Below are 16,065 nucleotides of genomic sequence, written 5' to 3'. Positions count from 1 at the left end.
ATGCCACATGTTCCAAAAAAATAATAAAACGTCCTTAACAATATTCCTGACACACCAACCCCTTATATTTTAGAAAAAGAAGGTGCAATAAAGAGGAGATCCTTAGTAAAACATCAAGCTCTTCAAATACCTCTGTTAAAAAATATTTCTAATATTTTTTATTCATATTAAGAACATACAAACATTTTGAAAAGAAAGAGCGTGTTTCTAATTATTTTTCCACCACTGTACATACATACATACCTCAAGTAAAATAAATATAAAACTAAATCCATTTCTAATTATTATTTTTAGTAACAAATAAAAATACAAAAAAAGAGAAATTCAAAAAGGAACTATAGTTAACAATATCTGCGTTCTTTTGGGAAAATGTATCTACTGCTTAGTCCTAAAAGCTGCTTTGAACTACTTTTTCAATATAGCAAATGTATGTACTTAGCAGTAGATACATTTTTCAAAAGTAACGCAGCTAATAAAAAAAGAAAAATATAAAAAAACATGTTCTCCAGAATAAATTGATTTAAAATTGCATATAAATGGATGTTTTTAGAGTTGACTTTGTACAATGTTTGAAATATTAGAATATTAAAACAAAAATATTTAATGCATTTTGCATTTATTTTTTTTTCAATGGAGAACATTTTTTTTATCTGTAATAAGATTTTTCTGAATGCAATTTGTTTTAAATTTTAAATGCAAATATTTTCATTCGCTCCTCAATAAACAAAAGGCCGTATTTCCATCTAAAAAAATTATTCAGAAATCGCAAAAAACATTTTGTGTTTTTATAATTGCAATGAAAACCGCATTAATATTGGGGATTTCTGCAATTTACTCATAATTTTGGGGGTATTTGGGTAAAACTGACTTCAGATTCGGATTCATTACGTCAAAATACATAAAGATAAGCAGGTCTGGTCAAAAGTATTGGCACTTTTTTTGTGTAGGCCTGTGTTATCATGGGAAAGAAAAAATGAACAGTATTTAAAAATTTATATCTGAGCAACCAAAAACGATATCAAAATTTTTCAAACGTAGTTACAAAGCAAAACATTTTTTCTAAATATTAAGACCATATAACCATAACAAAATGTAGCTTAAAACGGTCTTTGAGATCCAGTCCATAAAATCTACACCCAATTTGGTGCTTGGGAACAATAATAAAATATTTTCAAAAAAAAAACAATTATTACTCTGTATTTTCAAGTATTTTCAAAAAGAAGAAGTAGGTACTCCTCTGTTTAGAACTGTAAAAAAATCTGAAATTGACCGAAAAATGACTGAGTAAAAAATCGTCGAAATCTGAAAACATCGAAAAACTGTTTTTTAGGTACTCGGTACCTAATACATGCAACCTCAGGTAGGTCACTGGATTGTTTTGGGATTCGAAGCCCAGACTACTGGGACAAAATATTAATCGTTCAACCCATTAACCACCTGATCTACTGACTTTATATAGGTACTGTCTTGAGTCACGTCACTGTCACGTCAAAAAAAATAAACAAATAAACAAACTACCGTTAGCGTTGTTTCGTAGATTCTATCTAAAGCATTTGTCTTATTTATAAAATAGGTCGCATATAAAACATAGTTACAAAGTCAATGTCAAAATACCATTGTGGTCAAATTTTGAGTCGTTATTTCTGGGACCATTGCTTTATTTATGTATCAATTGACCTATTTTTCAGTGCAAAAAAAAATATTGGCGGATGTGGATGGGGAAAGTAATTCCTATCCAGCTGGCAGTACGTAGAAATTTATTTATTTGTTTTGTATAGGTATATGCTAAAGGTACCAACCACGGTATTCAATAAAATTTTCGCTATTGTTATAAACAACTATACAAAATACTGAACTTTATACCTTTAGACCCTATATTCGTAAAGCGATTTATTTGATTTTATTTAAACAAAATGAAAATACTTTTAATTTCACTTTATTTGCAAATATATTAAACACACAAACAAAACCAAAACAACCTCTTCTTAAAAAAAATAATATTTACTTTGAGGCCTGTGTAAGCCCAGCACTGCATTATAATATAAATAAATAAATGAATTAAAACTAATTTTCCAATTGTGCTGATTTATAATCATCATCATGGCCACAGCATCAATTTGAAAGCCTAGTATCAAAGTTTTCGCAGATGGCCACAGTTTGGTTGGAATTTTATATTATTCGGGTGCAAGTGATTCAAGGGATTTTTCGCTTGACCAAACTGGGATCATGGATAAATTCTACCAAATCCTAGTGATTTTCTATTTGATCTGCTTTTGCTGCGAGCCAAATGACGGAGGTTAGTAGGTATAGCGGCGGGCTATATGCGATTCGATGGATTAATTAATTTCAATAAAATATCTGTGTATTTTCGTTTATTATTGCGTGCTTTTTCGACATCGACAGCATGGAGTGCACAATGCTGGAAAAAACACAACAGCGGATCGATACAGCTGCCTGATGGGGAGTTTAGGCGACCTTTTGGAATTTTATGCAGCTTTCAGTGTTATCTGTGGTTTCCCCCAATGTGAGTAAATACAATATTAGATTATTGTGTATTTTCGGCACTCAAAAATATGGTTTAATGCTTTTATGTTGCTTTCCATTAAACTCAAAACAGTGTTAAGAGTATCTTTTTATAATATTTTATGAACTATTTCAGGTACAATACATGTGAATTTATATTCGATTTAAGGCTGTCAAGACACTTTACAAACCTGGATGATTGCGATGTTGTGCGATGCAATGAAACTTTTCGAATGCCATGGGATACGTGGTCACCATATGATCCATAGAATTAATATAAGTTCCTTTTTACTCTGCTTAAATATTGCACTTTTTGTTTTAAATAAGATAAACAATGTTTAAGTTTGATGAGTGATTTTTCTTTTTGTTTTTCGCTAAATGTTTAATGTTTCCATACAAATTTTTAAAGTATTTTACTAAAAAAAGCAGTAAAATTGTACAAATTGATAGAAAAATTTCAAAGCTAGTTTTTTTTATTATACTTTGCCATAGAAAGGATAATCCTGTTGTGACCTATCTATCGTTTGTATATCAAGGTCTACAAAAAAATTAAGGAAACTGGAAAGTTTGTGAGAAGATCAGGATATTGTTGTAGCCGTGTTGTTTATTACTGAAAGAATTTTTTTCACTCCAAAATTGTCAATTGATTGGCGTTGATGTTCAATATCAGCTCGGATAAATACGAGTTAGGCTTATTTTTTTAAATGTTCAATTTATTAAAAGAAGAACGTATCCAAAAAGCCCCCGAGCAACAAGGGATACAAATTAACTGTTAATCACCCTTAATACCCGGTATTGCAAAAATTTGGTACTCTTACGAATTACTGAGCATGAAAAACCATTATAGAATTTGTAGGACGAGCATCTATTAGGTTAGGAATGGCACTGCTCTGAAAGCCATATTTGTTCTCCTTCCTGCTATCTATGATCCCGGTTACAATTTGTTATCCTCTTCTTTCTTTATTTGGCCGTTTTAATCTGGATATCAAGTGTATCAATTCATAACTCTCTCACGGGTTTCCTTGTACCAGGAGTATTAAGGCACTGAACAATTACAAAAAGAAGGTCACACTAGTAAAAGCTTCCGTGGTCCGTGGACCTTCGTTCTTCTGATTTAAAATTTGTGATATGTATAATATAGAATACATATAAAATGTCTGGTATCAGTCAGAATACTATTATTCATATTAGGAAGTATAGTAAAATAGTAATAGAGCTAATTAATTCGCATGTACCACTTAGCATTTAGCAATAGTTAAAGTAATTTTTTACAAATTATAACACTGGTTAACAAGAGTTTTATTTCCGAAACAAAAATATACTTTTCTGAAGTTTTTCGGTATGCTGAACCCGAATCCGAAGTCAGAAAAAATTATATGTTCAAACAGTTTTCCTTATATAAAAGAATAAGGTCCGAGTCCGAAGTATACTCAAAAAAAGTTTTTTTGCATTTTCTAACGGTAATGTTTCAAAAACGGGAGCTGATTGATTCCTTTCCTTACTATACGAAGTATACGAGTTCAGCACACCGAAAACCTTCAGAAAAGTATATTTTTGTTTCGTCAAAAAAAAAAAGTTTCATTTGTAAACAGTGTAATCTTTACCTTTATTGCTGTGCTGTGGACCAATTTAACCATTTGACAGTTCAAATAATCGTCAACAAAGGCCAACTCGTTTGATTGGCCAATAACGGTTTTAGGTATACCCATTAAGGTTTTTTATTTAAAAAAAAACTACACATACGCCACAGTGACCCACTAAGTTACACTGCCAAATATATTTATACAAATATGGTTTATTAAAAATAAAGAAACTTTTATAAAAATGATTGTTAATTAATTGAGAACCAAATGAATTTATACCAGGCAAAATATGTAATAAAAAAATTTTGTCGAGAAATCGGTAGTTTCTAAAAACTATTACACTGGTTAACAAAATTTAACTTTTTTTTGTTGCCGAACAAAAAATATACTTTTCTGAAGGTTTTCGGTGTGCTGAACTCGAATCCGAAGTCAAAAAAAATTAATCAGCTCCCGTTTTTGAAATATTACCGTTAGAAAATGCAGTACTTCGGACCTTATTCTTTTATATAAGGAAAATTGTTTGATCATATTTAGTAACGGTTTTTATAAGAACTATTTTCCACCTTTTTAAATCTGTTTAAATCTTTCCGATATCTTTTTTACTGCCCGAGATATCCTCAGTTGTTTGGTATTTTTATGAATTGTATAACGTCATTATCTCCTTTATGATATATGAAGCCAAACCCACTTACTTCATTTTAAGATATCTCGGGCAATACAAAAGATATTGCAAAGATTTAAACAGGTATCGAAAGATGGAAAACAGTTCTTATAGAAACCGTTACTAAATATGCTCAAACAATTTTCCTTATACAAAAGAATAAGGTCCGAAGAACTCAAAAGAATTATCTATTCAAATTTTGAAAATTGTAAAAAAATGCGAAATAATATTTAATGCATAAAAAAACTTTCTTTTTGGCAATAACTGTGTTTTTGTAATGCTTAATATTTTTATTTGCATTAAACATTCTATTTTCAATGCAAAAAATTTTAATAGAAATATTTTTTATTTGAAATAGTTTTGTTTTTAATTTCAAATGTTTTTTTTTTAATTTATATTTTACAACCTTAAGTGGAGCTGAACATGGGTTAAAAGTTCTTATTTGTTTTCGTTCACCCACGCAACTTAAAGTTGTTGTATAACAGTTGTTGCTTGTTAAAAATCATATCTTATTCATATAGCTGGATTTGTTGATAAAGACAATTTTCGTGATCTTATCGTTCCTTACTATATGAAGTTTCAGGAACAAGATTGAAGGAAAAGTTAAGCATCCCTTTTCACGTATTTACTATTAACGTTAACATATAATAATCATTTTTATCAGAAAACAAAAACCGACTTCCATGGATCAAAATAATGGGACCAAACTGCAGGTATCAACAAAAAAATAATTATCAAAATTAGTTCACTCAGCCCAAAGTTACGAGGTAACAAACTTAAAACAAAAAATACAGACGAATTGAATACCTCCTCCTTTTTCGAAGTCGGTAAAGAAAGATATTAGAATGCAAAAAGGCCCCAAAATTTGGGAAATTATTTCTTAGTTTAATCTTAGTTCTCTGAGAATAATGTAAGCTCCCAAAATCAATAATAGAAATTCCCAATCCTTTAAGTTTTAAAAAACTTATTTCATATATTTTTTTTTTGTTTATTCCACAAGGGAGCCATTTCACGGATCCTTAGTTAACTAGTTTTTAAAAAATGTAAATGTCTTCATTTTATTAGTTATTTATTCAACGAATACTTTTATCGCAATTTCAAGTACGATAATAAATTCAACACTTTATTTAAAGGAAACAAAAAATAAATCTTCAAACCATCCCCATCCCCTGCAGAGCTTCCTCAGCTGCTTGTCCCATCATGTATTCATTTGATCCCTCCGGTTCCATCTTCAACATATCTCGACTCTCCTTCAACAGTCTAGCAACCTCCTTCAGATTCCTTTGAAATTCATTACGAGTGATTAATTTGTTTTGAATAAACCTTGTGGATAGAACCATGATTGGTGCATGCAACTCGTACATGATGAGTCCTTCGGGTGGAGTTTAAAGTTTAAAATGCATAAACTGGAGTTAGTCTCTAACAAATACTCATCTCTTACCTCGGAGACGTGTCAGTCCCGGTTCAAGAACATCAATCACTGACAGAAAATCACGACAATATTTCTCCTTTCTCTTGATGTCTTCCAAAGACATTTCATGAATAAGATAACCATCGGTGCGTCCATAAACCTGACACAGTGAGTATTTGGCCGAAAGTAATAGATAATGGTTTGGACGAAGAATGTTCTGGTATCTGAGAAAATGAAATTACAAAAAATATTCAATGAAATGTGTATACAAATGTAAGTCTTTTTGTGTATGTACTTCTTTAAGAAGCCTTCAAGTCCGTTTACATCATGGGGATCAATAGATTCCAGTTCGTTGTTTAATTTATCCAAAAGATTTTCCAATGATTTAGCGCAAAGTTTGTAAGAACATCGATCACATCTGTGAGAATAAATAAATATTTAAAAGTTAGTAGTAGTTAGTATTGAGGTACTTAGGCCCAATTTATTCACACTCCCTTAAATTTAAAGTCGCCATTTAAAAAGGGAAATTTTGACATTTGTATGCGATTTGACAGATTTTTTATTTTTAATGGAGACTTTAAATTTAATGGAAAGTGAATAAATTAGGCCTTATAAATTGGGCCTTAAAATTTAAGTAGTAGTTAGTATTGTGGTACTTAGACAAAAAAGTGTGTCTGTATAAAATTTTGAGAAAACCTACTTCCAATCAGCCTCCTGATCAAGAGGGTTACTTGATCTGACTGAACCTTTGGAACACTCAGGGCAAACTAATGTACTGCAATCTGTTTTGAGCTCTGTTGGATCGGAACACCTTTTACATTGACACCAGAATAGTTTCCCAGCGTGCATGAAGTCTCGTCGTTTAAAAGTTCCCTTGAAGAAAAAATAAGCAAGTTATTACTTTTCAATTTTTTCTCAAAATAAACGTCACATTTACCTGCAAAGTGTAAGCGTAACTTAATGTAATGGATTCTCCTTTTTTGATTTTTCTAGAGGTACGTAATAGAATTGAAAATGTTTTCGGATGATCGGTGTGTGCAGTATTTGGAACACAATCGTGAGAAAGCAGAAATGCACTAGGAAATATGGCCCTTGCTTTTGCTGAGTTCTGACCGATTTCAAAACAATTGACATCAATAATACCGCAAATCGTATGAATATCTTCCTCAGAATAATCTTTTGTATTCCAGTCATCACGAAGCTTGTTAACAATTGTCTTTTGATAATGTTCCCAAAGGACATTGTTAAGGCGTCGTAATTTAAGATGAGCTTCCATTGAGAGTATCACATTGTAGTCGTCTGGACGGTGGGTTTTCATTAAAAGAATTCTTATTGGGAGGATAAGTTCGTAGAGGCTTTTGATTGTTGTCAGACTTGCAGTAGCCAGAAGATCTACAGCTGAGTTTTTTTCTTTTAAAAATTTACATTCATAGGACGTGTGACCTGTCACTTGGCCAATGCCTCGACATTCAGGCGAGCAAAGGGGCCATTTGCACTCGGAACATCTAGAATATTTAGAAAACATTGTATTAATATCTTATAGGTTTTGTTATGCTCACATATGAATTTAATTTTGCTTACTTATATTGGGAAAGAGTTAATTTGACTGGTATGTAACAACCCAGGCACACTGCTTCGCTGTTTGCTGATGGACCAATGGCTAGTGGTAGCTCTTCGATTATGGGTTCACCCGCTTCCAGGTTTCTACTGGCAACCAAGTAACGCCCCATAACTTCTGATATTTCAACTTTGTACGGTAAGTCATTTTCGGGTTCTTCCTCAGGAGTAGTTGAACTGGAAACCAATTTCTTATGTTTTTGGTGTTTGTTTTTCTAGAAATATAAATTAAATATTTTGTAAGTGCATGTAGCCAAGTCTAGGGGGTAGAAAATGTGACTTTTTCTGGAAAAGAACTACTTATATCAATTAATTTTTTTTTATTTGCTAAAGGTCGAATTAAAAATTCGTTAAAATTCGAACTCAAAGATGATAGAAAAGAAAGTGGGTCTTAAAAATAAGATTGTCTTTATCTTTATGCAGTGTTGCCAAAATATTTGAAAAATGCGACCAAAAATTGCCGGTTTGAAAAATGATTTTTATTTATTTTTTGATTTTATTTTTAAATTCCAGATACTTAAGTTTAGTTCATTAGATTCAAGTATTATTATTTGTTTGGTCATTAGTTTGGTTTTCATGCTCATTGGCGAGCTAATGTTCAAATGACATTTAATAAGAAAAATATTCTTATTCAGGCTCTAAAACCTAAAAACGCGTTTAGCTTATGCAACCTCTATGCCACGTTGCATAAATTTTATAAATAGCAATTTTCTGTTTAAAGACATTATAAAAGTGTACATAATGCTATGCACTGTCTATGATGAGTTTATAAATACGGCTGATTGAACAAAAGATAAAAAGTTTTGAAAAAACATCTAACAAAAAACGGTCTTGCCTCCACATGTGGGGGATGTAATTGACATATATGAATGCTAATGGTACCATTGAAAAGCTTTAAAAAAAGCTGTCAATGCTAAGAACTTAAAAATCCGTGCACTTTATAAAGACCCAATCAACATAAATAAAGTAACTATGTAAGGAAAAAAAAACTAAAATTAAAACAGAGCGCATCTGGAAAATTGAACATATAAAAAAAATGAAGTGCAATTTATTAACATATAGCGCTTGTACTATCGTATGCATTTTTATGTTTTACCAACAATTCAAAGTAAAAAATTCAAGCTTTAAAATGTGACCATGAGATTTTTAAGAAAAAATATTTCGTCCATTGCAATTTTTGTTTTTAATATTTATATATATAACTAGCTGACCCGTTGTATTTATTTCTATTTTCGACTTTGTAATTTGTCATAATTCCCAATACAAAAAGGAAATCAAAACTTGAAAAGTTCGTCCAATTAATTTAAAAATATTCACTTTTAAAATTTAAAAAAAAGTGGCCTATGTTAAAAACGTTTTTTAAGTTTTTTAATTTACCATTGTGAAGCTTGTAGTGAATGTAGCGTTATGTGTGATATATCAAATGAAAGGTAATATTATCAGGATGCTCAATAAAGATAAATCAAATTTTTGTAAGCTCCAGATCAAAAGATGTATAGTGTTGAAAAATAGAGTTTTATTTTACCGATATTTCAAATTTGTCATTACAAAATGAATTGAAAATTGTACAAATATAGTCTTGTCTATTATCTATCTACACTGTAAATTTCATTCATTTATCTATTGAAGAAAAAAAGATAAAAATAAAAAACTGTTAAAAACGGCCAAAAAACTTGGGACAAAAAAAATTGTTTTTTCCGTTATTCGGTCAAAAATCGATTTAAAAATTCAAAAGTTTGTACATGCATGCGCATGATTAAAACCTATATTTCCTATAAATTTGAGATTTTCTGCAGACTTTTAAAAATTCCAAAAAAATAAAAGACTACTCAAAAATGTCCCTAAAAATTAGGTTGTTTTTCAAAAATTTTTATTTCAAAATACAGGGCCTATGAAAAAAATCCGTTTTAGACCCCTAATTTTTTTTTTAAATATCTTTCTTATGGTGTAACTCAAATTTCTGTGCAAAATTTTGCGTACCTCTAATTAGTCTTTTGTCGAAGGTCTATGACTGCAAAAAAAACCCTCACAACTTGGTTTTGAATTTTTTTTGAATTTTTTCTATACCTTTTTTAACTATTGAATAAATTTGTCTATCATTTAAAAAAAAAGTCAACTCTTTACGACTTACCGTTTAGAAAATAGCCTCTTTTTTCAATGTCGTGTTACCCCTATTTACCCTATAAAATCTTGAATTTTTTTTGCCTTAAACCTTCTCCTCTTATGCCTCTTTGATTTCAAAAAAAAAATTAAGAAAATGAGTCAGTCTGTGTGGCCGGTTAGCGAACGTACACAAAACCAAACTTTAATATATATAATAGATTTATTTGATTCAGTTTTTGTTGCTCCTAAGTGTAGTTTATACTTAGGTATCAATTTGCTTTTACTAGTATTTGATATTTTGTATGCATACGGGATAGAGAGGGTTTTTTTTTGTCGCTGTGTGTAGATACCAAAAGAAATTTTGTTTTTTTCAATAAATTTAATTTTTCTGTTTGCAGGCACAGATACAATTTTCGAAATAAAAAAGTATTTTTTGCACTTTTGTTTTTAAATATGTTTGATTCGACTCGCAGAATTCAAAAATTGTTCCTATACGAATTACCATTCAGCAGTCCACAATCCAAACAGTGGAAATTTGAGGCAATAAAACAACCCACTCATTTTGTGGAAAATGTTGACCTAGGTTAAGCTACCTAAATTTTCAAAGCTTTTCATAAATTTTAAAATTTAAATTCGTAATACTTTCAATATTTCCAACTAAAAACTAACTCTTAGTAGTTTCAGTAAACTAACGCTCAAAATTTTACCGGAAAGCTCCCCATAGAAACATTTCCAACAAATAGATCTCAAATGCAAATCCATTACTTGAGAGTAACTCTCTAGAGTTAACTTGCGAACGTGCTTTCAAATGAAAAGGCACCTTTAAATAAGCTACCTCGATCTATTCTGTCAATTAGCAGATACATTTAGGTACGTTGCAAAACATCTGATGAAAAAAAAAAAATCAAAGTAATTGTATCGAATATAATTTTAATTGTATCGAATTACTAACTAACTCATAATTTCTTGATGTTTTGATATAAATTTAAGTTTTATTAGTAATAATCACAGTACACATAATAAGGTAATATCTTTCGAACAGTGGCGTAACCAGAAAAAATTTTGGAGGGGGCTGAAAATACCTAATATTTGAGAGGATAAATGTACGAAAAATGTGTCTCTATTTTTAATTCCTGTGAGTGAAGCACTGTTCTGCGGTACTATGTAAAGTAGTTTAGTAGCATTTAACTGCTCTCGATAGCTTCGGACTACTGTCTCCTCCTTTCACATTCAAAGTAGTGTTTTTTCAAAGTTCTTGTATCCCAAACATACTGTATTTTCAATACAGTATTTTTAAAGAATTATGACCCGCTCCCTAGGAACACAAATCAAACTTTTCTTAAACATACAAAATACATTTTACAAAAAAAAATGTCAAAATCAATAAAAATTTAATTTTTTTTCAATCCGTTTTAGGTATGCAACGTGGTTTAATTCAGATTGTTTTTTTTTTAAATAAGTGTAGTTTTGTTTTCTCTCTCTTTTTTTCCGTAGCTCCTTATAAAGTACCTAGATTAATCAGCATTAGAAGCTTGCCTCTTTATTAAGTTGATCTCTTAGAAATTCATAGTAAACCCTCTTTTAAATATATCTGTATTTCAAATTCTGTAAAAATGCTGTAAAAAATATCGTTTTGATAATGTAAAAAAGTGCGCGCGCACTTTCTGATTTACAGAATTTTGAAATACAGTATTTTGACCAACCAGAATTTTGCTATACAGAATTTTGACTTTCAGAATTTTGTTCGTACAGCATTTTGCATATACAGAATTTTGACATACAGTATTTTGGCATACAGTATTTTGAATACAGAATTTTGCAACATACAGAATTTCGACCCCAACCCAAGAAGATACATTTTGCAAGACAAATTAAATAAGTAAAATGCAGAACTTGGGTGATATTATTGCAAATTTTAAAAGAACAATGAATTAGGTAAAGTGTAAAGCGAATGAGGCTGCAAACACAGATGCAGTGCGCCATTCCCAGTGTACCTACCTATCCAAAAAAGTAATGAATTATGATATTTCATGCCACATGTGTTTTATGTATTTTGTATCAACAAAAAATAAACATTACAAAACGATAAAAAATATATTAGTTTTGATAATATTTTGCCCGAAAATTGCACATTCATTAAAAAAGCACCAAATTCACGAACAGAAACAAAGTGAATTGAATTCGATCAGAAAATCTAAATGAGTGAAAAAATGCAGAACACCTAATTTCACTTTCATTAAGTTAATGCACAAAAATGCAGAACGTGAAACTCTCAACTATATCCGACATATATATTTTTTCGTAATATGTTGCTTTTTTAATCCAAATCAGAAGCACAAACTGGAATTTGCTTAAAGAAACCATTAGTTATGTTGACCACTAAGATTTTGAGATATTAAACATTTCTATTTCCAATATCTTTGAGAAAAATGTTATTTTTGAAAAAAAAGGAAATATACTTAAGACGATCAAATACGGCGTTTTGAGATTGCATTAAAAAATTTGCAAAATTTAACGGTGATGTAATTTGACGTCGAAGGTCAAATACTATAAAAATGATCTGAAGAATTCCGAATAAAACTAAAATCCGAACAAAATTTACCCCAACCCTGAACGTTAGCTAAGGCTCTTATTCAAACAAACAAAAAAAGCCGTTTCAGAATTTGGAGGGGGCTCAAGCATCTGAGCTGCCCTTAAACTCTAAGATTTACGAACAAGTTTCAGTTAATCATGTTCATTATGTTGAAATCAGCTAAATAATAACATGATCTTGAATCATGGGGGGGGGGGCTTGATCCCCCTGAGCCCCCCCTCAATACGCCACTGCTTCCGAACGTTGTCAAAATTTGTTTGTAAAAAATGGTCACCAATTTGTCAGGTCGCCCTTTAATTTTTATTTTTCAATCGCATCAGTAAACAGGAAATTTGTTTTTGTTTTACATAATTTATAAAATGCCATTTGAAAAAATTATAAACTGAAAAATAACAAATTTTCTTCGTTTCAACGCGGAAAAATGGTCAATATTTGTTTAAAAATTAGTGGTGTGCGTGGTTTATCGGTTTTGTGAGTTTTTCGTCGGTAATTTAAAAAATTAAGAATTCGGTAGCTGACATTGGTCGCCAATTTATCTTGTTTTGACAATTTGGAGACCAATGTCAGTTCGGAATATATTACCTTTTAATGTGTACTGTGAGTAATAATAACTCTGTTTGGAAATATTTTAATAAAGCTTTTTTATGAAGATTAAAATTTTAATTTTCAAAATCAAAATTTAATTTTTAATTCAATATATTAGTAGCATGTATAGATGTTTTTTATTTAAAAAATAAATTTTCATATTTTTTTTTCAATTCTCACTAATCATATTTCGTTTTGGATTCAAAACCATATTAAAATAAATTTTTTATAATTCTTTTATTTTACAAAAAAAATTTGTGCAAGATTCTTAATTCTTTAGCATTATCTAATCGTGCAATTCATTTCAATTTGCATTTCTTGGGAAATTGCGGAGGAATAAACCCCACATTATTTTCTTGTATTAAGTTTCATTACAAGAATTTAATTTTATGTTTGAATTAACAGGAACCCTACATATGTATAAAGAAAAGAAAAAAAAATATATTGAATTTCCTATCGTATACAAATTCATTTAATTTTGAATCTTATTTCTTGGCAAATTGTGGAGGGATAAACCCTATCCATTTTCCTCTACAGGAATTTAATTTGGTGTTTAAATTACAGGAACCTTATAAAGACATCAATTAAAAAAAAAATTATATTAATAAAACAAACTCATATAATAATCAAGTCCAATTACTCTGCATTGTATTTTCTTTTCTAACAATGTCACTTTCGCTTTCCTCTACTGTAATATGCAATTAATTTTGAAAAAAAAGCGTTTTCCCAATTATTATTTAAATTCATTAAATTTAATGAATGCATTGGCTGCATTTCATCACGAATCTTTACGAAATATGGTTTTCATCAAATTATTTTCCAACCTTGTATACAATTCTTGAACTGAATTACATAGCCTTTCTGACAATGTTGTTAAATTTTCCGAAATTGCTTTTAGAAAAATTAAAGATAAATAAACAACACACAAATATTTGAACGTTGGTTGAATTATGAAAAAATTGGCTTCGAACCAATTCCACACCATTGTGTCCAATATTATGAACATTAAATAAAATTTCCATTTCTGTTTATTTGAAAATCTATTTTCTCTAAACCATTAAGGGAGGACGGGGGTTTCACTGTAAATTCAAATTATTTTTATATATTTGCAACGACACTTGTTCCACTCATAAACATTGCCACCCACCATAGCCGATTCTTCTTTCAATAACCACAATTTGGAAGCAACAATTCATAGCTAATGTGTTGTAAAACATAACTATAAAATTCTATCGCAGATCAATTCGTATGAAAAAGATTCATCATAAATGTCGATGATGCCGATGCTCACCTTATGGTCATAATCAACAACATATGGCACTGCCAGTAAACAAAAAAACCGAAAAACCAACAAAGGGAAATCTTAAAACATAAAAAAGTGTAAACAAACCAATTACTTTGTGTCTAGTATTTTGTGGCATCTCGCGGCACTAATAAAATTTAAAACTATTGAGCTTAAACCAAAAAAAAGTAGGATATTACACCGAGAGCAATGGTTATGGATTCTAATTCAAAATTTGCTGCCACGTTACGAGTTCTTCCGCTGTCGAGCGAATTTTCCGTTAGACTGCGTGTTATTTCAATCGTCGCCGCTAACTTTGTGCTGGTAATTTTGTTTAAGATGCTCGAGAGATATTGTGTATAAGCCTCAGCGCTTTGTTTTCATTATTTTGGTTTCTATTTTTAAAGAAAATGTATCAAAATATACTTGAATACAAAACATCTCTAAAACAACTTTGCTTATAAAGAGAAAGAAAAAAAAAAGAAAAATACAAAAACTTAATAGAAGGCGAATACTCTTATATTCACTGATCACTGGTGCGAGATTTTAGTTGTGATTTTCTGATTAACTTGCTAGAAACAGAAAGCTTCTTGGGCTGTGTGATAATAGAACATTTAAATTATGTTGCTAATTTTAGGAAAAGTCCTGTGATGCATTTGTTTGAAGGTGTCACAAGATATAGCTGGAGGCTTCAAAGCCCTGGCATTTTTTCAATAACTGCGCAAAATATCAAATTAGACTGCACACATACTTTTAAAGGATGTTTAAGAAATGAATGAAAATGTTTTTAAACAGTGATTTTCTTGTTTTGTTATACCTGACAAGGTACAAAAATCCATTAGTGAATTGTTTAATTTCATAAAGATTTCACAAATGAGGACCTAATCTCTACTACATGTTGATTTTAAGTGTTACACAAAATTTAAATTTAAGAAAATAAAAATAAAAAAAGATAAAAATAAATATTATTGTTCTTGCAGTCTGTTTTCTCAGAGAAAGAGGCGCCTGTGTTGAAGATGATGTATGCTCAAACTGAATGTTCATGATGGGACGATATTTAAGAGAATAGATTGCATGTCGCGAGAAGCTACTAAAGAAAATAATAAATTTTCAAGATGACATGGGGATCAAATATACATGATACATTTATGTTTGGATAAATTAAAAATACACATAAAAATCCAATGAATGAGTTTCTTACTTACGACTAATATAATCCTATGGATTTTATACATAAATACATTTATACGTTTTTAGAACACAGTTTTTATTATTTTTTTAACATTTATTAAAAAAAAATGTATCTTTGTTCACTTAGTAAAGATGAAGTTACTGTCAATCGAAAAGTTGCTGAGAACTTAAATTCAAGCGAAATCGAGAAAAAAAAATTGCTTAAGATCTGGCAGTTGTAGGCCAGTCATTATGTCGGAAAAAACGGCTTAGAAATGCAAAATGACCGAGAAAGCTAAATTTTGGATATGTTGTAGAGGAAGCTTAAAAAAGCTTAACTTGAAGTTTTCGACCAAGATTTCCTATGAGCTTTTTCCGCCATTTTGAAAAAAAGGATACAATTGGTTTTTTGACAATAACTCGGCTATCTGACGAGATGCGAAAATTTTACAAGGAGCTTTTTTGTAGCTTTTAACGAGTTCTACAATTCATGCATACACATTTTTTGTGTATCATGAACCGTTTTCGAGATATCGA

The 16,065-nt window shown here is 30.2% G+C and overlaps 2 protein-coding genes across 2 annotated transcripts; one reads left to right on the top strand and one right to left on the bottom strand.

Moving 5' to 3' along the window:
• The first annotated feature begins 2,097 nt into the window (after positions 1-2,097).
• On the top strand, positions 2,098-2,871 carry LOC129910115 (uncharacterized). The gene is made up of 3 exons (XM_055987382.1): positions 2,098-2,296; positions 2,404-2,524; positions 2,660-2,871. Exons 1-3 carry the CDS (start codon positions 2,227-2,229, stop codon positions 2,790-2,792), a joined length of 324 nt encoding a protein of 107 aa, XP_055843357.1. The 5' UTR covers positions 2,098-2,226; the 3' UTR covers positions 2,793-2,871.
• Positions 2,872-5,810: 2,939 nt separating this feature from the next.
• On the bottom strand, positions 5,811-14,546 carry LOC129911473 (SET domain-containing protein SmydA-8). Its single transcript, XM_055989287.1, has 7 exons — positions 14,474-14,546; positions 7,760-8,010; positions 7,116-7,683; positions 6,879-7,051; positions 6,474-6,596; positions 6,209-6,402; positions 5,811-6,139 (listed from the first exon to the last, which is right to left on the bottom strand). The coding sequence occupies exons 1-7, from the start codon at positions 14,495-14,497 to the stop codon at positions 5,919-5,921; spliced, it is 1,554 nt and encodes a 517-aa protein (XP_055845262.1). The 5' UTR covers positions 14,498-14,546; the 3' UTR covers positions 5,811-5,918.
• Between the last annotated feature and the right edge of the window lie 1,519 nt (positions 14,547-16,065).

This window comes from Episyrphus balteatus, chromosome 2, assembly GCF_945859705.1.
Source record: "Episyrphus balteatus chromosome 2, idEpiBalt1.1, whole genome shotgun sequence".
Taxonomy (NCBI): Eukaryota; Metazoa; Arthropoda; class Insecta; order Diptera; family Syrphidae; genus Episyrphus; species Episyrphus balteatus.
Note: the sequence above shows the minus strand (reverse complement) of the source record. Positions and strands in the feature narration are given on the sequence as shown.

Coding starts and splice junctions, on each gene's coding strand:
- LOC129910115 (XM_055987382.1), top strand. CDS start 2,227: ATGGATAAATTCTACCAAATCCTAGTGATTTTCTATTTGATCTGCTTT. Junction 2,297..2,403: donor CTGCGAGCCAAATGACGGAG/GTTAGTAGGTAT, acceptor CGACATCGACAG/CATGGAGTGCACAATGCTGG. Junction 2,525..2,659: donor TATCTGTGGTTTCCCCCAAT/GTGAGTAAATAC, acceptor GAACTATTTCAG/GTACAATACATGTGAATTTA.
- LOC129911473 (XM_055989287.1), bottom strand. CDS start 14,497: ATGCCACAAAATACTAGACACAAA. Junction 7,052..7,115: donor GTTACGCTTACACTTTGCAG/GTAAATGTGACG, acceptor TTTTTCTTCAAG/GGAACTTTTAAACGACGAGA. Junction 6,403..6,473: donor CTTGAAGGCTTCTTAAAGAA/GTACATACACAA, acceptor TCATTTTCTCAG/ATACCAGAACATTCTTCGTC.